The sequence below is a fragment of the Amblyomma maculatum genome, chromosome 2, assembly GCF_055883805.1.
Source record: "Amblyomma maculatum isolate TAMU_Amacu chromosome 2, ASM5588380v1, whole genome shotgun sequence".
NCBI classification, from domain to species: Eukaryota; Metazoa; Arthropoda; class Arachnida; order Ixodida; family Ixodidae; genus Amblyomma; species Amblyomma maculatum.
The window spans coordinates 28,980,365-29,005,305 of NC_139345.1; the positions used below are offsets into that span (position 1 = coordinate 28,980,365).

General features: G+C 48.9%; 1 protein-coding gene across 1 annotated transcript in view; it reads right to left on the reverse strand.

The window, feature by feature from the left end:
- Positions 1 to 23,147, reverse strand: part of LOC146198231 (muscleblind-like protein 2a) — a 55,677-nt gene extending 32,530 nt beyond the window's left edge. The window contains exons 1-3 of the mRNA XM_084591866.1: positions 23,102 to 23,147; positions 21,956 to 22,263; positions 1,831 to 2,130 (exon numbers count right to left, since the gene is read on the reverse strand). Coding sequence (XP_084447992.1) covers positions 1,831 to 2,130; positions 21,956 to 22,263; positions 23,102 to 23,147 — 654 coding nt within the window. The remainder of the gene's footprint in view (positions 1 to 1,830; positions 2,131 to 21,955; positions 22,264 to 23,101) is intronic.
- Positions 23,148 to 24,941: the final 1,794 nt, after the last annotated feature.

Sequence of the window (24,941 nt, forward strand, 5' to 3'; positions counted from 1 at the left end):
ACTGCACATTCCACAAAAATATGCATGAGAGAAAAGATGTTCTTGACCACATCTATGCCTACACCACTGCCGGAACAAGATACAAAGCCGCTGCAGGCAGAAAAGAAAAAAAGAAGAAGCTTTTTCTCATTGTTCTACGGTACTCTGGCAACACCTTTGCCATGGAACTGTCAACCCTCTGACGACTATTAATTTGTTACTCATCAATAAATGATCATGATGAACTGGGTTCCCTTCTCTGAGATTCACTATGTTGTGTAACTTTCCTCAAAATCAAAGAATTTGCACAAAATGGCACACTTGAATTGAAGGGCAGCTAGGATAGGGAAATACTTTCTGAAGTGAAAGACAAGAATGTGCCCTTTTACAATTTCACTGCAAATGATGCACTCAATTACTATGGCAGCCTTGGAAATGCATCCTTTCAATGGCCCTGAGTATGTCTGTCTACAAGCATCAAATAATTCTCTGTAATGTGAATTGAGTCATGCCAGCAATAGGTCGAATTGCACAAGGCAAGAAGAGCCACACATTACTGAAATTTCTCCCTGGGGAATCTTAGAATGACCTGAGCAGATGACTTTGCACTTCTTAGATTTAATTTCATAGCTGAAATACATCAAGACTTCAATCAATGAGAAAACTGGGCTGCATGGTTGATAGCAGTGCATCATTTGGCCTATAACAGGTCCCTTCTTGTGTGCATGTGGAATGGCTGAACTAATAATTGGATGTGTGAATCCCATTTATGAAATGTTTAAGGTGACTGAAAATGCTAGCTATTGTTCAGCGAGCATGAAGCAAGTCAGATCAGGAGGCCTGGGAGAGCCTACCATACAAGTTGCGTTAAAATGTGTGGCTGCCAAACACGACCCCAGAGCTGCTGCCCTTTAAGGTGCAATAGCGGTTGGCCTTGGCTGGGCACAGAAAACCTGATGGAGCAGCTCCTGTAATGAGCATGCCGCCTCATGTTTGTACACTGCACATGCTGTCAAACATCAACACTTCACACAGTCCATGCACACATTAAAAGGGAAGGAAAGGGTGCTTAGCAAAAGAGCAGAAACAGAGACAAGGGTGAGAGAGCAGCTATGGGTAGTTCCTCCTCAGTGCAGGAATTGAGCCCTGCTAAACAGAGAGATGACCTATCCAAGCCAGCCACAGTATACAGTATGCAGTGTCTCCTATAATTATCTATCAGCACTAAAAAACCTCCGGTATTCTTATAACTGCCTGAAACTAGTTGCAAGCAGGCTCGGAGATTAGTTATACAAGCCAAAGTTGCACAGAAAATATGGCTGGCAGCAGCAGCCTATCCAGAAAACGCCGCCAGCACGAGCTATACTCTACGATAAGAATGCTCGTGATTAGTTTCGGAAAGTTAAGCCATTCAAACAAATACTTGTGACAAGCAAAAGTATAAAAAAAAAAGCTCATGCATAATTTTCCTTCCTTTTTCTGGCGTGCCAAAGAATATGGCTCTTCACTGTGTCAGCAGAGCAGAAAGCAATTCCTACACAAAAAAGGAGGAAGCCATGCCAACAGTCATAGAGCGCCAGTAGCACCACAGTGCCTTTGTTGGGAGAACAGAGCCAAAAGCAGGAGGAGAAGGAAAATGCTTTAAACCTGATGGTCAGTGACCACATGATGGCCATTATATTTCCAAATGACCTCAGAAGACACGTCCTTAAGTTTCTATGCAACCATTGTATTCTTGCCAATGCCAGGAGGTCAGCACTCGGGAAGGGCCACCAAGAGTCAGAAGGACCAACCATCTCGGATGAAAGCAGCTTCCTCAAGAGCAGTAAGGGTACACACAGCACTTGTTACCTTGGCCGAAGCGAGGGAGCTGTTGAAGAGCGCGTAGCTTTGCTGCTGCTGTTGCTGCTGCTGTTGCTGTTGCTGCTGTTGGTGCAGTTGCTGCTGCCTCTGCATGTGTCCCAGGTACCAGTAGGGACTTACCACGGCCGCAGTGGGAAGCTGTCCAGGAAGCATGGCCTGCAGTGGCATCTGCTGGAGCAGTGCATTTTTCAGGGCCAGGTGGTTGCGGCCATTAATCAGCAGCTGGTCTTTCAGGTGCTGTGGTGGGTGGAAGTACTTGCAGGGCGGTTTCTCCCGGTTACAGCGACCCTGCATGGTACAACAACAGGCAAGATAAGCCTTCTAGGAGAGGCTACTAAAGCATATTTATTATAAAGCCACAGTACCTCCATGTCGACTACTGTCAAACCCTCGTAGCAACATTACCATTGCTCGAAAAAGAAAATGCTCAGCTAGCCACATAAAGGAATGGTACTATCTTCAATTCCTCACATCTCTCTCACACCTGCATGCTTTCTGTTCTCCCAAACCTCATGCTAACAATAAGACTAAGACTAACAATAAGACTAATACCTCAATAAAGTTGTCTTAACGAAAGCACCAAAGGAAAGTATGAATTCAAGCAAAAAAAGAAGTCACAAAACTGAACAGTAGAAGTGTTTTCATGGTATAGCTTAATTTGTCTTGCATGAAATCTTACTCAAAAGAAAAATTATGGACCACTCGCTGTGTCCAATTCAGTTATTTTTCATTACCAGATGTCTCGAACTAGCACCATCAGAAATAAAGCTCCTTGTGTATAAGACATTTGTCAGACCAATTCTAGAATATGCCAATGTTGCTTGGTTTCCTTTCACTAACAAGCTTATAAAACAAATAGAAGCAGTTCAGAGGAAGGCGGTCAGATGTATACTTAATAAACACAGATTAGACTCTCCCCAACAGAACTACTTAAACACGCAGGACTACTAACCCTTCAAAACCGAGCAAAACTAGCATTCCTTAAGACCATGTACCAACTTATAACAATCAATTAAAAGTCAACACTTCAAGATACATATTAAAATCACAAACGCAACAAACACGTAATAATCACATACAAACTCTAAATGAGTTTTCATTCCGTACTGACACTTTCAAATATTCATACTTTCCTCGTGCTATACGCGAATGGAACACCTTGAACACATCCACTGTTAGTAGCCCATCATTAAATTCCTTCCCCACACGTGTGGAAAATCAACTGCTTATATCTCAATAATTATTGAGTTCTGTCTTTACGAAGTTATTCCTTCCATTTGTGTTTTCGCTTGTGGTATTATTTGTCCGTCAAAATCTTGTCACATTCTCCTCATTCTGGTTTAATTGCTACACGTATCTTCTTATGTATAATTTCGTGTCATATTTTTTATGTACCTTGATTAATTACCATTGTCATCTTTTGTGCCTCTGTACCTTTGAATGCCCTCCCTGTTACGATTTCTGATGGGATTGACAGTATCGAATAAATAAATCAAAAGTAAATAAGCAAGCATCATTTTTGTCCTTGGCTTAACAGTAAACTTTGCTGTCGCAGGCTCTAGACTGCAACTTCCCATATCTCTGAAACCATATATTGCCACATTCCACACCAGACCAGTGACATGAAGGACCCTAAACAGGCTCTGTACAGCCAAGCTTGCTTTGGCTTGCACCTTCTGTTGCGGCTTTGACAAAGCCATAGAGGACCTCTGTAATTACCTCGCTGCCAGCAAAATAATGCTGGAAGAAAAATCCACAACTGCTAATTATGCTGCATCAAGAATTGTCCCAGCCATCAAGAAAGCCTGGTAACTAAGTGTGCAGGTTTACATGAGTCGTTACAGAATGTAATGCTGCATTTTAGACAATTACTGCTGCGGCTACCTGCAATGTTCCACTTAATTTTCATGTGGCAAGGAAACGGAGCGCCCAGCAGATACTACAACTATAGGTTCCATGCGCTGGTATGGTGCCGCCAGCGGTGACTGCATCTCCTGCGCCGGCGCACGATATTCCCCGCGTTAACTGGACGCCCAGTGCGTTTCCGTCAACTCGTCCGCAAAGCAGACGCGCAGTGACATCGTTGAGAGAACAGAACTGTGGGAGAGTTAACACCTGCTTTTATGCGGATTTGAACGAATTTAAAACCTCAATGTATATTTCAAAAAAGAGAGGGGGAGAGAGCTTTGAAAAGTGTAAAACAGCTTTATGCGAGCAATTATATGTGTGGCGGCCAAGAAGAAGAAATCGCCGCAGCGGGGCCGTCTGATATCAGCAACAAGTGCTTTACGCAAATGAAAAGTGTTGATTATAACATTTGCCTTGAGGTAAACAAAGTTTACAGCTTACATGTAATTTTATAGGCAAAATTACATTGAAAATGTGCTGTAAAGCAGCTGAAATTGACCACTTGCGGAAATCCGTGTCAGCTTCTGCACAAGTCTTTTCTCCCAACCAAAAGGTCTCGTTCCCCGAGGGCACACTCGTGTTACTTGAAGAAACGAAAAGATGCAAGTTCCTCCTCCTACGTAAACTCAGGAATTTTTTAGGAATGTTTACGGTTGACTGCAAGATGACTCACAGAGAGATGTCTTTTCAGCATGACTGGTTTCAGCTCATTCTTCACGCCTTGTGACATGCAAGAGACTCGCAATTGTGAATGCGTCGTAAAGAGGCGCCTGCCTCTTCAATGCAGGCAGCCGCACATGGCATTGTAAAATCTGGCAGCGCATTTCAACTGATTAAGATTAAGTGCCCTTACATTTCGAGGAACAAATGTCTGATTAACAAGACAGAAAAATCAGCTCGGTATCATACATCCACTATGCGGATGGTACAATTACAATTACGTAAAACACATTCCTACTACACACAGGTAATAATAATGCTGTATGGTCTGAGGATTGACACTGCTTTGCTTCATGTGTTGTGTCCTCAAAGAAGCATAGCTCTAACCATAGAATCCCGCCACAGTGGTGCAGTGGTAAGACACCCGACTACTGTGCCTGGGTACCCAGGTTCGATCGACTGCCGCTGGTTGCGTTTCGATGGAGGCGAAACGAAGAGGCGTCCGTGTGCTGTGCGATGTCAGTGCACGTTAAGATCCCCAGGTGGTCGAAATTACTTCATAGCCATCCACAATAGTTCCCCTTTCTCTTTCCACCTTCATTCCCACATTCATCCCCTTCCCTTACGAGGTGGTTCAGGTGTCCGCAGGAACAAGTATGACAGATACTGCGCATTTCCTGTGAACCAGTGACCAGTGACCAGTGACCTTTAACCATAGAAAATATGAAACGTTTCTAGATAAGTATGTACCAAAGTTAGTGGACTTTTATTTTAGCTATTTCCTGAAAGCACTAATTAAGTGAATGTCCAAGGGCATTCATAATTTTCAAATAATGCCCGAAGCTCCCCCTGTCCTTTCATGTCATCGCTTCCGTGTATTTTTTATCGTTATCCTTATTTTTTTTATCGCCAGCCCCAGCTCGGGTGCTTCAGATATTAGACAGAAATTACTGTGGCAGACAACATTCCTTTTCTTCTCTTTTTGTTTGTCTTCTTTAATAAACTATTACCACCATCTAACAGCATGTGTCCTCATGAAACATTGTGGTTCTATTTTCCTACTTAAAGTAATTTGCTTTCAGAGATAATTTTGTGTTTAAGCAAGACATAAATATAGAAAAATCCAAACCACTCTCTTTGTTTCTTTTTATTGGTACAGAAAAGGGCTTAGTTATCGAGGATGCAAAATAATATGCAAAAGCAGTGCCTCAACACAGGGCTTCTTCCTTTCGATTTCGTAGCATATATAAGGAAAACAATAAAAATATATCTTCCGCATCTTGCCTGCAGTGTTTTATGGCTGTTATGACATTCACAGCAATAGGTATAGCCGCCCATAATTAGCGGAGTTTATTTTCGCCTTCGGCGGAAACACCTTGCCGCTCGCCTGGCTGACTGCAAACCGAAAGATAAGAGTGGCGTCCACATTTCGCCCCTTCTGTTAACCAGATGGCGCCACGAGCTCCCCAAACTTGGGGAGCCTACATACTCTAGATGATTCCCAAACTGCAGCGCCACAATTTCGCTTCCAGATTACCGTGATAGCTATAAGTAAGCGTCCCGTGGCTGCAGCGCGTGCGTATTTGGCCAAAGCTAGTAGTGAGAGAACTGCGCATGCACAAGACCACATCGTTCATGCCCCAGCCGACGCTGTTGCCGCGGCAACGCGCCTTGAACACAACATGATCGTGACACATCACGTACGCGGCGCTTGGGCCAGCCCTGAAGCGGAACCGCCGATTGCGACACTGCGACGCGCTGTCGTCCCTGCCGAACAAGGTTCGCCAGCAAACGCTAACCAGCTACCGCCTTCCAAAGGCGATCAGGGCGGTCTACAGCTGAGCACCCCAGGTCAATCAATACATTCGCGCCTGACCCAGACCGGCGCCGCCACTTGACCTCCCACGCGCACAGAGCACAAAGCGCAAATTTATGCTGTATCCATTTCGTGCTCCGAACGAAGCAGCGCGGAACATTCGCTAGGCTGTCACCAAAGCTGTGTACCGGCATTTCTTTAGCCAACGCTAATGGTTTCAAAGTTACAATGGCCGGCTGGTTGATTCCGCGATCCCATTTCATTCGTATCTTGTATCCAAGTTCGGCCACTGACTCCGAACAGAGAGAGGCAATCATTCTGCATGACAAACAACGTGCGCTAAATGCCACAGCACTAGCGACTCCTCAGATCGATGCGGCCGCTAGCTGTATCGCCGCCTCTCGCAGTTTGATGCAGTGCACATTGGGCAGCGAAGTCAGGTAGCGAAAAAACGTGACAATTAGATCGCGCTGTCATTAAATGTTTATTTTCGTGACAGTTCCGAAATGTTACAATAAAAAGAAACGTTACGTAAGTAATTACTGCCTTTCGTTAGGACACACAGCGGCCACCAGCACCGCATTTCGGTCTGCTTTCCGCGTCGGCGCGCGCGTGCTCAGTGCGGAAACTTCCCTTCTGATATGCCGCTACCTAGGCTGATGGTATGCCGCTACCTAGAGTGACTCTATGGTCTACCAGCTCCTCTCTGTAGCGAGTATTATGTTGCCCTCGGCGCGCGGGCAACATCGAGGAACTCTAGCAGCGAGCGCAGCGACGGAACAGCTGTGAAAAGGCACAGCTGGATGCCATGGCTACGGCGCATGCGCAGTAGCGGTTTTTACAAGGGTAAAAACTTGGGCTAGTTTAGCGCCTGTATAGTGTACCCTTTCTCACTTTCATCCTTTTGCGATACACTTCATGTCTTGACTTTACATGGCGCCCAAAGCGACAACGTTCAATTCTTGGCCTATCGCCCTGTGTGGGTTGTGCTATCTGTTTTGTGGTCAACAACAACTACGCGAAACGCTACAGTTCGAGGGCATGGGTAATTTCAACTGCTCTTTAACGTGCACTGAAATCGTGCAGCACACGGACGCCTCCCGGTTTCGCCTCCACTAAACGCAGCCGTCAGCGGTCGGGTTCTAAACTCTGGCACTCCGGTACAGTAGTCGGGAATCTTAGCCACTGCGCCACCACGGCGGGGTTTGGTCTCTATCGACATAGGTCATCGAGCGCGCGTCCTCACAATCAGCATCCAGCCTCTTATCAATTGCGGCACGGCTCACAGAGCATTGGAGTATATGTCGACGTTTGCATGCTACAATGAAAGTTCAATCAGTTAGACTCCAATACTTATATTTTGCTCCCATTTTCTGCGCAGCCCTGAGAAGAGAGAGAGAGAGAGAGAGAGAGGGGGGCATTGATGCACCAGCTGTGTCCTTCCAGTTGGGCAGACCAATTCAGTCGCGCAAAACATACGCACACGTAAAAAACATATTGACCCCATTTGCGTATTCTGAAAAGGTGAAGGGAAAAAACAATCAGGGCTGCAGTAAGCTGATAATCGGGAGACTGTTCGGTAGGAGAGGTGCCTAATGTGGTAGGCGGTTTCGAAGTGGACTTAAGTAAACAATAGCAATCGTTTCCGCGGCACTCAAGTGAAGAAATCGCACACTGAAAAATAAGCCACAGGAACATTCTGAACCAGAAAACGCCATGGAATATCACTCTGTCGCAAACACACGCGATAGAGACTTTCAACAAGCTTTGTTTCAGCGAAGGTGAACCAAATTATCCAAAAACCCTGACGTCAGCTAGAATCTGTCGTAGCTGTGGACATGTGCATCGGCCATTACCTCGCAAACGGCGGTAATTCAATGAATTAATAGTAATCTTGATATAAACTTCGAAGTTGACTTCTGTAGAACGAGAAATCAAATACAGTAATTCGCCATTTTACTGAAAGCAAGAACGGAACGAGGAATATACTTTCTAACGTCCATTGGTTTGCTGCCAGTCCCGGGACCGTGCATTAGCGCGCTTTATGAATAGTAGAGGGGCCTCCGTATTTATCGTTCAAATGACTAAAGTCCCTTTATCAATACCTTTACCAGTGATAACGTCGTCTGGACAGCTATATGTGATCGCAGGCTGCTCAAATAATCAAAATCGGAAGATTGAGACCGTATGCGGGAAGATTCCAACGACAGTCCGAGTGCGGTTTTGTGTTTCTGCTTCATATAGCATTAACTATACGATTCACCGCATCAAGTCGATCCTGATTTAACTGCCAATGAACGTTCTGCGTAAACCAGACAGACTTCGATACCAATTAACGGCTGACTGTAAAATATGCTCTACCCATTTCACTTCATCTGCCGCCGCGATTCCTCCAAAGCCGTCCGCGTCAGCGTCAGAAGAACGTGTCAAACTATGTTTTCTAGGCTGAGTTGAAAAATTATTTGATCACTGACCCCTATACTGTGTTGTAACTGCGATACAAGCAAGTTTCTGCTCACAGCCAACTGCCACCGGTGCGGCGCGGCTCATAGTCTCCCCGTACGCTGGCTCCGCTATGCGAAGGCTCACCGAAATCATTCACGGGATTAGCAGTAAGGCAGGACCACTTTCCGATGCGCCGTCCGATCAGCATTCGATGCGAAAAAATCTAGGCCTAGCGACGACCACGGACCACCGTCGTCCGCCGCGGTCGTCTGCAATGTACACAAAGTTAGCAAGGCGCCCGCGTACTGTGCGATAGCACACATGCAATGATAGCACACATTAAAGAGCCCCAGGAGGCCGAAATTTCCGAAACCCTTCAATACGGAGTCTCGTAGCCTGAGTCGCCTTAACATATAAATTCAGCTAGGTATTTTTTTTTTTTTTTTAAGATAAAGCGAACTACCGGCCTTACTCCCAGGTAGACATTTGCATCAAAACGCAGTCGCTGGCAGTTTGGTTCGAACCGGGGCTGTCGGCGGCTGCGTTTCGATGGAGACGAAACAGAGAAGCGTCCGTGTGCTTTGCGATGTCAATGCACGTGAATATCATCAGTTGATCAAAAGTGCTCCGGAGCCCTCCACTATGGGTCCTCTTTCTCCCTCTCCACTTTCAATCCCATCTTCCTTCCTTTCCTCAAGGAGTAGGTGTCCAGTGTGACGAAAATGTTGGCGATTTTCGAGCCATCGAGGCTACACCATGGCCGCGCAGCGATCCCATCGATGGATAAATACGCAAGGCAGATTCGCACTGCGTCCTGCTGCGTAGGAAACAATTTCGGACGTCCTCCCGGAAGTGTCGTGGCAAAAAGGGGGCTCGATGGCACTTCTGCTTGCTTTGTAGTACGTCAGTGAGAATGAAAATCCGACATCATTTCAATGATTTCCCGCTGCCAGCAGGCCAAAGAAAATGTAGCTTTGGGTGCAGAAACTGCCGATCGACAAGCTGCGTCACGATGTCGATGTTTGCGGCATTTTCAGGGATACGATCTCGTTCTCTTTCACCAACAAAAATTCTGTTCATCAATAGCTTTTATTTTAATCATAGCTGCTCAATTGCGGTCTGGATGCAACTAACGATCGCGAAAAGTGTGCCCAGGCTTAACCTGAGCTGCAATTAAACTGTCGGCAGTTTTTCGCAGTGATGCTTTTTTATTCAAAACATACAAACATGCACCCCAACCTTCATCTTCTAGACAAGATTCACCTAGAAGTACATCCCCCTCCTGCCCCGATTCCATCTATACAGAGCCACCCTCTTTGCCCGGGCCGGTGTTGACAAGCAGGACTTCCCTCCCACTCACCGCCGAGCAGTAAGCGGCCACGCTGACCAGCTCGTTCCGGGAAGAGCAGCTCCAGCTGGCCGACAGCACACCTGGAATGAGCGCCCCGCCCGCTACTGCAGCAGCAAAACACCCCTCCAATCAATAAACGGCTGAGCGCGCGTGTGCCATCTTGTCTCTGTGTGCCGTTCTTTTCTCTCTCCCTCTCTCTTGCACTGCAGCCCTTCGCAGCGCGTCGATACCAGTCTGAATTAATAAGGTGGAGTATAACTTGTAATAAAATAGTGATTAATTACTCATTACAAGTCTGAATTAACACTAGCGTCCTCCTTACGTTCACTATATTTGTTAGACTCCGACCGTTCCGATAATGCGCGGCAATTTGAGATCAGACGCGAGTGTGTCGGAAATGCGATGGCTTCAAGCAACCACGCAAAGTCTCCTACTTCGCAACGGCTGCTGAGCAACAAGAAGAAATGCAGAAAGCTGGAGAAGGAAAGGGAATCTTCCGAAGTATTAGGATAACTCCGAACACTCGGAGCCCTTCGGCTCAGTATCGAAGCGCTCTGGCCACTGCAAAGCCACCGCGGCGAGTGAACACACGAGGAATGCGGGCCGGACCGCGCCGTAAGGGGAGCGAGGAGGGCGGGAGTGAAAGTAGGGAGAGAAAGAGGAGTCGTAGCGGAGGGCTGCAGTGTAATTTCGACCACATGGACCACGTGCGCAGACATCGCACAGCACACGGACGCTGCTTCGTTTCGCCTCCACCGAAACGCAGCCGACCGGGGCGGCAGGAGTATAACAGTTTATACTCACGGGTACAAACCACTGTTCCCTTCAACTTCGTCCCCTTACGATGCTGTGGTGTGTATACTACTATTATCTATAGTCGTATAGTCGGATACAAGCAGTTTGTCGTCTGCCCATTGGATGATTGGCATTAAATGATTAACCCGCCACTTATATGTATTCAAGTTCGAAAAAAGTTCGAAAAAAAAAAATAAGAAGGGTCAGTCTTCGAAAACTGGCACGCATTTCGTCGCAGACGCTGAGCCTGCAACTACTTCAAAACTGCGCCGTCATCACATTTCACCTCGGTCGCCGGACGACCAATCGATGAGAAAGCGGGAAGAAGCGCTGCCTTTAACTGCTCCCATATTTATTCTGATCCAATGTTCCCGGGAGTCTCCCATGATAGAGTAGACTTGTAAATTACACATTAGCATCAGCCCAAGGGCAGCCGCACGGCTCCCATGACAAATGTTTCTTCACCACAAAGTTACCGGGAAGCTGTACGACTTTCCTCTGTAACCGTACGACTGTTGTTGGGCGAGTGCTAATGGATAATTACTCCTTTGATGGAATACGAAAGAGATGACAGGCTGCACGGTAAGTTAGAGGTTTTAATGGTTTTAATCACACCTCATGGACACTGGATAGCGTGCACTTCTTGCAGAGAAGGCACCTGGACCTGACAAAGGGTTGGATGCTGCGAACGCAGTAGAAGGAACTGAAGCAGCAGCACCGAGCCCGGCCTTAGTTCAGGCTTTTATTTTTGCCCCGTGTGGCCAATCCCCGAGAGCGGGTATACTCCACTCTGCGAGGGCACAACCATGCCACCAGAAATACACTGCAGGAGCAGCGTTACCGCAGCCTGCGACCGCACTGATCTGAACTCCGGTTGGTAGCCCGCTTGAGTAAACGTGGTTCGTTCTGCGAATGTCGCTGACAGCACCGGCATTTGTAAATTCTGACGTATCGTGTACCAGGTATACGGGCCACTTTGGCGCAGAATGGGACGGTGTGCTTTTGGTGGACAGTGCACGATGACAATCCAGTGTGGTCGGTGTGCGCCAGTCGCAGTGCGCCGCTGGACGCAGCCAGTGGTGCGACGCCGCCCATCGATCCGCGTCGCCATGGCACCCCGCGAAACGACAACACCTGCGGAAGCCGGCCTCGCCCGTGAGACCTAAAGAACGAATCGCCCGCTTACGTGGTGACCGCGGGACCCAGGGGCATCTCTGGCGTTGCGAGCCCTGATCGGGGACCACCGTCACTGAACGAGGGTCGGACGCTCGCATCAGTATTTTTACGCCCCCTCCCCCTAAGGTGTCCGCAGCACGATCATGTTGTTGGGCAATGTGTTTCCGATCATGCGTGAGGCGACGCGGCACAATTTTCCGAGCTGCAGAGCGTTTCCAGTCAGTGTGTGCCCCCCGCCGACAATCTTGGGGAAAAAAGCGACCGCAACAATCGCGTTTTCTGCGCCTTCACAGCATGCACGCAAAGCGTGCATATAGGTCCGGAATGGGGGTTGCCTCTGGCAAATATGTCATACGCACGCCTCTCAATGCAGCGTTACGAGCGCATTCACGCTTTCGCACACGGACGCCTCTTCGTTTCGCCTCCATCGAAGCGCAACCGCCGAGGTCGGGTTCGAACCCGGGTACTCCGGCACAGTAGTCGGGCGTCTTACCACTGCACCACTCCGGCGGGGCGAAAGCGGGCGATAAGTGCGCAAATCACGACACTTCCGCACGATTACGACGCCACTTATATCAAGTGTTTCAGAAAATCCCAGCACCAGTTAATTCAAAATGGGCTTTTTTGAGGGCCCCGCAAGGGTGGTGCAGTGGTAAGACGCCCGACTACTGTGCCGGAGTATCCGGGTTTGAACTAGACCACGGCGGCTGCGTTTCGATGGCGGCGAAACGAAGTGGCGTCCGTGTGCTGTGCGATGTCCACGCACGTTAAAGATCCCCATGTGGTCGAAATTACACCGTAGCCCTCCACTACGGCTCCACTTTAACTCCCACCTTCCTCCCTTCCCTTACGGCACGGGTATTCTAGCAACTGTAGTTGAGGTGTCAACAGAAACAGAAATCAAGTGACACAGTTACCGCGCCTTTCCCTTCCTGTGAACCAATTATTATTATTATTATTTATTATTATTTTGAGGTATCATGAATGCATCTTCTGCGGCACAAACGTACCAGTGTTGCCCGACATACACCGGGAAAGAGGGGAATGTCGTATATATTCGAATCTAAGCCGGACTTTTTTTAGACTAGATGCCAAACACGTAGGTCGGCCTAGATACGACGATCTATAAACAGAATTCGTGATACATGACGACAACCCACTGAAACTGTTAAGACAGCACGCAGGTGGTGCCCCACAAAACTCATTCAGAAGACAACAACGCGGCAGTCATTAGTACTCTTAACTGTAGCCAGCGGAAGAACTAGAGAGGATGGCTGTGAATCTATGCAACAGTAATTTAACGGGTCATAGCTAGCACCGACGCGGATACAACCTTCTCCGATTCTAAATTTGCTGTCCGTAGCTTTGCGGGGGGAAGAATCTCAACTGCAGCGCAGAAAATACTGAAATTGACCAGGCAACCATACAGAAAAATTGAGGTGATATGGGTGCCGGCTCACTCGGGGAATCCGGGAAATGAGGCGGCCCACAACATGGCTCGAGGTTTCGTCAACCGAGTCAGTGGGTTCTTCGTATCCATGGGTTACTCCAAGGAGGGGCTGGCATCTTTTCACGATATCATAAGTCACTACAGATTGGAACGGCACAAATTTCCACCACCTGACAAAACGTTGGATAAGGCACAGGAGATCGCTTGGAGGAGACTCCAGACGAGGTCCTTTCTTAGCCCTTACCCATTAGCAAAAATGTACCCGGATGACTTCAACCCCGCGTGCAGGTTCTGTGGCGAAACAGCCACGTATGATCACATACTATAGCAATGTAAAGAAGAACCTCCACCGGAAGATCTAGTACAAATTCCTTCTCTTGAGCGATGGGAGGCCGTTCTGGTCAGCTCGGACCCGGGCATTCAAGCCTTGGCCACCGAGTGGGCCACTAAGGTCGCCGCCAGCCATGGACTGGAGGCCATCTAGAGCGGACCGTCTGCATCTGCAATCTGACGAAATAAATGTTTTCCAATCCAATTCAAACCCGTCCATGGTATAAGCAAACAAGATATGAGCGCACTGCGAACCCGCGCACGTGACCGCTCCGACAGCTCGTGGCTAATGCAGTCAGTGCAAAGGGCGACAGCGCCGCAGCGAGTGTTCCACTTCTGTCCTGCAACACCGGTGCAAGAAGCTTCGAGGGTTCGCAGGAGAGATGATGTAAAACTGTACAAAGACCAATCGGGTGCGCTTTTGTATATTTTCCGCACAGGCTGTGACAACACATGGAATTCACACCACCCTGACGTAGGGGGCAAGCTATCGCGCCCATGAATGCAGGGACGGCGACGATGTACTTGCGATGTCCGGCATGCCTGCCAACGTGGCCCGTAACAGCCACTGTAGTACCGTTAACGCCTCCGAGGTTGTCTTCTAACAGCGAGGTCCATAGCGGCACACTATGACACTGGATCTCCGTGCCACGAATGAGGAGGTCAGGTGGAAGGGTCAACGTGCACCTTGCTGGACACAACCGGACGTGAGCTGTGCAGCGAGTCGGATTTTCTCAGAGCTGTGGGAACAGGACGAGGGGCTCTGCACGAACATTGTTCAATACCAGGCCGGAGGACCGAGGAGCACCCGTCTCGTATATCGAGCGCGGGGCGCGGTCGCCGACGGCGACAGGGGCCACGCCCGCGCGCACCTCTAATGAGGGACGGGACGCCATTGTGCCCCGCTCTCCCCACCGGCGCCGCCATTGTGCCCGATTAGTAGCGTTGCGCTTTCGACCGTCCACCCGATCCGCGGGAGACTTCATTGATGGCCGAGGAGCCATTCACTCAGCTCAAAGGGTTCTCCCAAGCGCGGTGAATGACCGCGAAAACCCAACGGACGCCAACAAGCCTGCTCGGCTACCTTTCTCCCAAGAAACTTGATTCGAACCACCGATGAGCCCTCCCGGATCACCCGATTCTCGCACGCTCCTCCGAGGCGACAAAGGGGCCGCAGTTTCGACGTCAGAGCTGGGCTCGAGAGCGCAGCTACTCTCGCCATCCGTGTTGTCTTCTCACAGGAAACGGCTGCTACACACACTGCCTCTCCTGCATTGATTCTGTATTGGGTCTCGTTACACGTGCGCGATGCCACTCTTAAAGGTCGGTCGGACATCCCCCCCCCCCCCCCCCCTCCTTCGGCCATAAAATACATAGGAACGAAAAGAAAGGACGGAATACGCTAGCCGATCAGCGAGTAGCCGTTGTGGGGAAACTTGAGTCGGAAGCTAACGGACACGAAGGTAGGGTTCGCTTACAATCCAGAACCTCACTGATTTATTAAACCGCGAATTAAACCCGATTTCTTACCACCGAAAATCACTCCCTAGAGAACTAGCTCTCCATTCCCGCAAAGCTGACAGCACCGCACGAAAATTAGGAACCGATTCACCTTGTGCTGGGTTGGTTCCAAGGACGCTCGTTATTCATGACACGGCCTTAACTTGAGGATAAGTTCGAAAATTATACACGGCAGAAAACAGCGCGTTGAGCTGAGACAAGAAAGAAAGAAAGCACAGACTGGAAAAGTGTGCAGTTCAGTCGTCATTCAGCGTCCTGTATGTGCCCCATTTCTGCGCGCTGCTCCAGACGCTTATCGAAAAGCACGTTTCAGAAGCGAGGGGCCATATGTGAGATTGACACTAACCAGACGTCGTTTCCACTACCGTATCAAGCGCAGTCTACGCTAACAACGTCCTGCTTCTTGGTTTTCGCACGTTTAAAACCGTAGATACGATGCTGAATCTATTTTGCAATAAAAAACAAGCGCAAGCTGGCCTTGCGCGGACACGGAAGTGCGGCATATGATAAAATTTATCCTTATAAATTAAAAACAAAATGCTTTATGTACAAGCGTAGTGCATGCTACATAGTATCCACGAAAATCATCAGCAAAAAACAACACACTCTAACAGAATAAACAATGGGTGCCAATGTTAAGCTGTCTTCTGTAGCACAAAAAAAAAAAAAAAGGTTTGCATTTTTTCCCCCTCTATTCGAACTAGGCTTTGAGCCAAGAAATATCACTATATCTGCCTCTCAAATTCATAAAAAGAAAATAGGTTTGGTTTGGTTTGTGGGGTTTAACGTCCCAAAGCGACTCAGGCTATGAGAGACGCCGTAGTGGAGGACTCCGGAAATTTCGACCACCTGGGGTTCTTTAACGTGCACTGACATCGCACAGCACACGGGCGCCTTGCTTTTCGCCTCCATCGAAAAGCTGCCGATGGAGGCGAAAAGCAAGGCGCCCGTAACACGAAAACAACGGGCCCTGAGTAGAGATGCACTTAAGGCAATACCAAGAGATTCAGGCAAGGCCTCACAGAACGACGGCCGGACTGAATGCAGCGGCGCGCGCACTTTTCTTATCAAAGCGCGAGCGTGTGTGCCCCCAGACAGGCAGTGACAGAACGCTGCTTCACAGCGCAGCAGCATGGGCGCCGCCATATTTGGTCCTGTTCCGGCGACCGGAACTAGACTCTACCGGAACTGCCGATGCTCTCGCGCCAACCTTCGAGGCGCAAAAGCGTTGTGTAGATGCGCGTTTGTGAGTGTTCCTAGTACTGAATGCTTGCGGTATGCTCATCATTTACTAATATTCTTGCATTTTTTCCCATCATGTGATGGCCTTGGTGGAACAGGTGTTTAATTTTTAGGCAGCGTAAATTACGAACACATCGCAGCCTGAGAGCTTTCATTCCAGTGCTCAGTATTTTAACCGCAAGGATAAATGTGGACAGAATTCTTCAGTCGCTTAGCGCTGTACGAAACATACATGTGAATATCACGCACTTGTGACGGCCATATTTTACATTTTGTTCAACGCCCTCTCTAACCTCAAAACGAAAACGCAAGTTACAAGTTCCTCGACAGATGGTTTAAGTGCTCAGCTGCACAGATCGATTCAAAATTTTAAGACAAAGCTACGTGCCTTCAAAGTAGTGATCAGCTGCGCTACTTTGTGCGTGGTGGTTTCGTTTAGTTTATAAGGTTTAACGTCCCGAAGCCACTCAGGCTATGAGAGATGCCGCAGTGGAGGGCTCTGGAAATTTAGACCACCTAGGGTTCTTCAACGAGCACTGATCTCGCACAGAACACGGGCGCCTCGCTTCCGCCTCCATCGAAAAGCGGCCGCCGCTACTGGGATTCGATACCGCATCCTTCTGCACAGAAGCCGAAATTCGTCGTGGATCACTGATTAATAAGTCGAAGTATGTTAGGAAATCTCAATACCATGCCCAACATATCGATCTTCTATCTGCATCGATTATTCTATGAACTGCGCTGTCCAAAGTGTGTCACCGATGAAGGCAGTACAGTGACATACTTTCTCCGTATCAGGCAGGCACCCAGGAACGAAAAGGGAGAAAGAGTTGGAGCCGCCCCCCCCCCCCCCCCCCCCCCTCCTTTCACCCCATTTGTTCGCAGTGCTGTAATTATATACGAGCTTAAAACAAGACACGCCTCACGCCTGCCGAAGCAAAAGTAGCTTGCGCGCCCCATAAAAATAATAATAATAATAATAATAATAATAATAATTACGTGCTTACGTCGCACAGTTTTGGAACATTAGGAACAGCAAAAGTAAAATTCACTACTTCGGTTAGCAGTCTCACTGTTAGTGCCACTCGAGGGTTCGAAACCAACGACACGACTAAGACAATGCGATGTCGGTCTTAGAAGCAAAAGGAAAAAAAAAATTATTTAACCTACTGCCGAGCGAGGAAATCCACCGCCTTTTTTCTGCGCAACAAAGAAAAAACCAGCAGCGGAGACGGGGAGAGGGAGAGGTTAGAGCGGTGGCTGAATGGCGTTTATAAACGCTGCGTAGTCACGTCTTTGACATAACGTCACGCAACCGGTGAAGCACTATGTAACCGCCGCGACAGAGCGCCGGTATAACTTTACCGCGTTATACCGGTCGGCCTGCCGTTTAGTTTAGCAATCGATTTATTTATTGCATAAGGACAATGAAAGTGAATGAACAGCAAGCGAAAGAATGTATTTGGTGGTCTTGGTTTCACGGACCTTTTGGGGCCTCTTTAGGTCAGCCTAAGGGATGGTCCAATTTAAGACTTAATTTGTATGATTGTTCTCAGAAGATTATGCATCGGTGTTAAGTAATGGTTTTCGTTAGGACTACTTAGTACTGCTTAGTAGTCAAGCTAATTCGGAGTCAATGTTGCACAGGACATATAAACTAAACACACTGAACAAATGCTCGCTCCTCCATGGTGTAGCTCATCGAAAGGCAGAGGAGCCGTTACAACTGTTCTCCTAAGTGCCTCTCTCCCCTGGGCACTATAATAGAGCATTGTACTCTTACTGTAACCCAGGCCAATTGGGGAGGGGGGGGGGGGGGGGGGGGGCGAGAGGGGCCTAGGAGCACAATTGCCTATTGTAGTGTGCATGATCCTGATTGGACCGGTGTGCCTCTGCCTTTGGCAGTGCTGCAGACATCTTGTGAGACGAAGTATAGTGTTGCATTATGAAGCAAAAAGGTTATGCACAGAATTGTTGTGACCTTTTGTGTAGTGCTCACAGTAAAAGCCTAGGTGTAGACAATTTGTTTCTCCCTCTGGTGTCTGGTGGAACTGGCCTAAAGAATTTATTTGCCCATAAACATCTTTCAATGTTTCCCCTTTTTTTTTTTTAAGTGATGAACCAGCCATTACAGGCAGGGGTGCTTAAGTGCTTAAGATTAATTGCTTTAACCTTGTCCATTTGCCCATTCTGTTCGGGGCTTGCAGATCATAATGCAAGAGGCCTTCGAGGGGTTTTCTTGTTTTCTTAAGCCGTGGACACATTCCATTTCCTCAGTGTACATGTTTTCTTCCAGTACCTACACAGTCTCTCCAGAAGACAGATGACAAACTTCTGATTGAGACTTTAGCTAATGTGACTTCAGCTCATATACTCATGTATAGGCAGCTCTACTTTTCCTTTCTAGACAACAGTGTATTAAAGCGTTCTAGGTATCTCTGTGATCTTTCTGCGCTGCTAGGAGTGTTTAACCTGTTTTACCAGCCTCCATGTTCAAAAAAAGTCATTGCAGGGGATATCTACAGCACAAGATCGGCCTCCTCTTCTGTTACTTGATACACATATGTGTTTCCCACAATTTTGATGCATGAGCAGAGCGACGGCAGGATGCTAGTTAAGATTTTTTATGGGTTCATAGGATGTGGGTTTGTTTAAGGCTTGAAGCCTGTCACTGTAGTTCTACTCCATGCAAAGAAGAAAAGAGAAAAGAAAGCTCCTCAGTGGTGTACAGATAGCAAAGCGATTTGATTCAGCATTACCACCTTTTCTTCCTTTCACCAAAATTACTCTTCTTTCTTCAGAGGCACACTGTAACAGTGTCTCACCGAGATTGAGAGCCTATGGATGACGTCACAACACTGCAAAACCCACTACCAGAGCGCCTGCCAACTTGGCTATGTCACGTGGTCTTGAGACATCAAGCACCCTGCCGTTCACGTTAAGCAGCGCGCAGCCATACCACCTACCACTTGCCAGAGCATGTGCCAACTTCGCTACTTGATTTGCCAAGGCTTGATGGCCACAAGGTCATGCCCTATGACCTAGCTCAGTACCAAGTGTGCAGAGACGCCACAAGGCCATGTGGCCTCTGTAGACAAGTGGCAATTTCTCATAACCAAAACTAAAGTGGCCTCTGTAGACAAGTGGCAATTTTTAATAACCAAAACTAACACACTTTCTAGAGAACAAGACCTTATGAAGCTATGCCCTCGATTCTAAGGCTGAATCAACTCTGCAGGAAAAAGCTGGTTCGCTAGCTGGTTCGCAAAATGATTAACATCAAGCGTGATGGTTTAAGTTATGAGGGAATTACATTTCGTGCTTCATAGTACAAGGAACATTTGAACATGAACCATGTGGCAATTGTCGACAGCTGTTTGTCCTCTGTTCTGTCACTCAAATAAAGCCACAGAAGGTAACAGTCAGAGCGCTCTCAAGAAAGCCCGCATGCACGCTCAGCAAAGTTGAAAGAAGGCAGAGGCCAGTCATAAAGGAGAATGCTGACTCGAACGTGACAGTGCACAGAGCATTTTACTGGCCAGGTCTCAGCCGCTCCGTTTGGCCGGCATTGGCATCGGCACTGGCTTCGAGAGGCCTTGGCTAGGAGAAACTGGCCATGTCGCATAGCGCTATTTCTCAGAGATTTTGAGTATGCTAGCACTAGAGCTCCCACCAGTGCCTGCCTGTCGAAACCATCGCGAACTTGGACAGTACTTTTCAGATGGAAATCGAACTCACCAGGCCAGCAGTCACTCACCAATTTTGGCCTACATCTGTAAGAAGAGTTTAAGCCATTGGCAAGAACGGCCGACTCGGGCTGCACTTTTGAGACTAGAAAAGAACCCACTGAAAACCTTGGATTCTGATTCAGACAAGCTAGTCCTAGACTATGCAGGCAAGTTCATACAGCATGGACGCCCTAAAGTGGCCCCAAGATTTTTTATTCCACAGCTTGCCTGCTTCATTGCAGTTGCCATTCATGCTAGCAATGCTTATTCACTGATGTAGTTGCATTGTGACATTACTGTTTGTACGGCATCATCACTAGACCAGCGGTGCATGCTGAGTATGTGTACTATGTGTGCCGAAATAGACAACTCTAAAGGTAAGCATGTGCTGTCATGATTAAATGCCAATGTGGGCTGGCTGTTGTTGAATTGCTGCAGCTAGTTCCGTGTGCATTTGAATGACTTCAGATCGTAAGTAATCATTACGCTCACTTTTTGCCTCACCACATAGTGATGATGCCAGCAAAATCAGACGACTGACAATAGATGCATTTTTCTCCATGTGTAAAGACTATCAGTGGGCTAGCGAAAGACCATACTAGCACCTATGAAAACCACAGAGCTTTACACAACGCAATGTGTGGGCAGAGAAAGCCTAGTCTCCTTTTTAAGAACATGCCACAGAACAGCATAGCCATCGTAACATTGGTGTTGTGATGATGAGGTATGACCAGTGATGTTGGGGCACGAACATATTAGTGGAATAAATTATATAAACACAGTGGTTGCTATGAAACAAGTGAGCAAGGGGAGAAAGTTGAAACTGGAAGTAGCAGACGATTTCCCCAATGATCTCTTGCGCTTGCTTCAAAACGCACCTCAAACATTGCGCAGAACTCTAAAGAACCCTAATGTGACCGAAAGCCTAAAAAGAGGGCAGAAACACTGCGATGCAAAGAGCCTAGGATACTGGACACAATGTTTAGTCAGGCTATGGCAAATATCACCTAAGGACTGATCTGCACCACGACACCCGGAGTTGGATGTTAATGCTGGATTTAAATGTACTGGTCTAGACTAGATGGCGCCTTCCCGATCCAAACAAAGTGAGGGTGATAAAATCTATCCATGCCTGATTTGAGGGCAACTTCTAGTCAAATGCTAAACGCCTTATGTCAACACCGGGCAGCCACACCCAGTGACGTCACAGTCGGCGAAAGGACGCTCGGCGGCAGAGCAGAGCTGCATTCCTCGCAGAATGCGGCCGCACGAGGGCGCGTCGACGTCGCGGATCATGCAAGCAGGAAAAGTTGCGCCTTCGACGACGGAGCCAGCTCATGGCGGCGGCGTCGCGCGACGGGCGGTCGCTAATGAGACGCGTGTCGCCGAGGAAGCGCCCAAGGCCAGTTACGCAAGCTTCCGGGCGGCCGCCAAGGGCGGCCGCGCGGCGGCGGAAGCGCGGACGCCGGACGTCCAGCTCGTGGCTCCGCAGCAATGGCCGTTTCCCGAAATACGAAAAGCGGCCCGGCGGCCAAAAAGAGGCACGCGTGCGGCCGCAAGACTAAACAAGTCGGGGCGCGCGAGAAAGGGGCGGCGTCCCGATTTAGCAGCCGCCTCCGCGCGACTCGGTGACACAGCGCGCGGCTAAAAACGTATCGGCGCGAGCGATCCGTTTTCTTTGGCGCGCTCACCTTGATGGAGTCGTAGCAGGCGATGACCCGGCCGTTCTGCACCTCCACGTTGGGCGGCGGGTGGGCGAACTTGCACTCTGTGTCCTGGCGCGAGCACTTGTTCCGCTGGTACTCGCGGCACACCTCGAGCTGCAGCCATCGCGAGTCCTTGGCCGCCACCAGCGAAGCGGGCGCGGTGGCCAGCACGAGCGACGACGCCGGCTGCGGCTGCGGCACCGACGTCGGGCTCGGCGGACTGGGCGGCGTCGCCACGCTGGCGGCTGCGGACGGCCCGACCGGGCCCAGGGCTGCTGCTGCTGGTACTGCTCCTCACACGCCGCGCTCCGCTCCCATGCGACGACCTACGAGCACAGCAACAATTATGGATCAGCAACGGATGGGCGCCACATGCACATGCAAACGGTCATCGGTCGCGTGAACTGAGCAAGCGGGTTTCGACAATACGTTGGGTACGGCGATGCAGATGGCGCCGGTCCCAGCACCAATACTGAGGTCTTTATTAGGCAAATTTGAGAAATTGTGACCCCCAGCAGTGTATGTGCCGCCAAACAGCGACGGCAGAGGCTGTTTCCAGCAGCAGGCACAATGCGCTGTGCGAGCGCCGAGTGCTACCGTATCGAAGAATATGCTAAGTTACGTTGCCTTCTACGTCATCGGTGTATGGGCCATTAAGAAAGGGCGATAAAAGCAACGGAGTTTTTTACACTGGGTCAACACTACCGCATTAATAATCCTGCTCCGGAGGCCCGCCGTACTACAGTGTAGCCGTACTTGGAAGCTGTGGGATCCATGGATGAGGTGGGATCTCAGCGCAACCCGACCTTCGACGTAAGTTGCCAGCAGCCATGCGTACTTCCGCCGCGGACGAGCTGCTTCGATCCGCGTCACTGGGAGAGTCGCATGTGCTCCGAGGAGTGAGCTGCCTCCTCCGTGCGTCGCTACTTCTACATCATGTACTTACAACGCAGAGCTCTATTGCCACACAGGCACGGATAGACAAAAATGTGTCCCCAACGAGACTAAGCAGGCAGAGCCGCGCGATCAGCACCACAGAACAGCGCAGCGATGTCACTCGCGGCAATATCATTAGTGCGCATTCTTCTGCCCTGATTCATGAAGGGCCGTCTGACCAGACAAGTTATTTGCCAGGAGAATTATGCACGTAAAAACTGCACTCATCCGAGCTGGTCATGGTGCTTTCCTTACTGCGCCGTGAAAAGCGCGGCCATTTGCAGTGTCGCGAACCAGGCTTCGCGAGTATTTTTGCACAACACACTTCCTCGCCCCCACGGAAAAAAAATATATAAAAATATTCTGGCTGCGTGCCTGGTAACAGCATCATAAAGACGCAGTCACTCTATCCTTCGCACCTCAGCCAGCAGATTTTTAGATTGCGGTACGCGGAATCCGCAAAGAGGAATGCGAGAGGATGAAGCGGCAGCCGCGAGAGAGCGGGAGAACCAGCTGAACGTGGCTGTGGTGTCATCGAAACGCAACAGGAATGTCGGCAACCAAGTTACTCGCCGTGGACGAGACGTGCACGGCTGCAAGAGGAGACACAGGCTTCGCGGCGCGCCCGTCAAGACAGCACGTGATCCGGGCGGGTGAATGCGAAGCACAACCCAAACCTCGCACAAGTCGAGAGAAAGCATAATTAGCCACCTCAGTCCGGGACATGGAGCACTCTCGTAGATAACTGAATGAAAACAAGACAATTTAATTTTTCATTTAATTCGTAACGCAATGAATTAGCAGCGAAAGTAATTACTTCCCCATTTAGTTTTTCTTCTTTTTCTTTTTTTTTTTTAATGGACAGCCGTTCTTTGTCTCGCCAAATATTTCCTCTCGTTCACGCGTGCAAGGTGGCGCCTCGAAAGCAGGAAAAACGCCCGACAAGCATAGGTCACCCGAAAACCCTATGCAATTAATATGGGTGCCCGCTCATACGTGTCACCCAGGCAACGAAGCAGCTCACTCTTGCTCGAGGATACGTCAGCCGAGCAGGGACTGCCACCGAATAGACCCCTTTCATAAATGTTAAGTCAGCTTCACCTCTATGCTGCATTCCCCTCTAATGGCGGAACAGCAATGTATTGAAACATCATATTATGGCCATAATTCATATCATTTATGCATCAGAACATATTTGCATAATTGCACTATTACCACTACATGCATCTGTGTAGAAGCAACATGCGATTTCAAGTCTATATCGCCATTTTTCTGGCGGCCAGTGACGCCATGTTTGGGGAAAGAAGCAGCGTGGGAAAGCCTACTTAACGATTTTTGCAAGGGGTCCATAGATGCTCGCGAGTGCATGGTATCGTATCACAAAACCTAACTCAATTACCGTGATCAACGAACCATCTACCCTCCTCCTTATATATATCTGACTAAGCTAGAACAGGTATCGTGGCGCCAGCTTCAGTCCTGTACATTCCCATCCCCTGCTTTCTCAACTTTGATCCATACAGAACTGCTCTCGCCACAGTGCACCCTGTGTGGGATACCTACAGCTGATTTAAAACATGATTAAATGCTCGGAATTCCACCCTCCAGCCACTTGGCAACTCTCCGACCTCGAGCGATGGGAGGCCGCGGTGTCCAGCTCCGACCCGGCCGTTCAAAAGCGGCTGGAGGACTGGGCTTTGGGAGTCGATGGGAAGCACCAGCTTCCGGCCACAACAAGCAGCCAAGATGCGACCCGTCATCAGGATGTACCCACTTAAGGCTCCTCGCGTCTTCGCGAAGAATACATTATCTTTCGAGGCTTCACGCGTGCTCTCACCTATAAACTATGATACCTTCCCCATTGTTAAAATTGTTTGGACTCCTGGTTACTCCTCCCTTCCTGGAAACGAGAGTTCGCACGCGCTCGCCCGAGCAGCAACATTCCGGACGCTGTCGACGGAAGCGGAGGGGGAAGTAGACACAGAGGACGCCAGCACAGTTCTACAGTCTTACACCCACATTGCACTATATTACC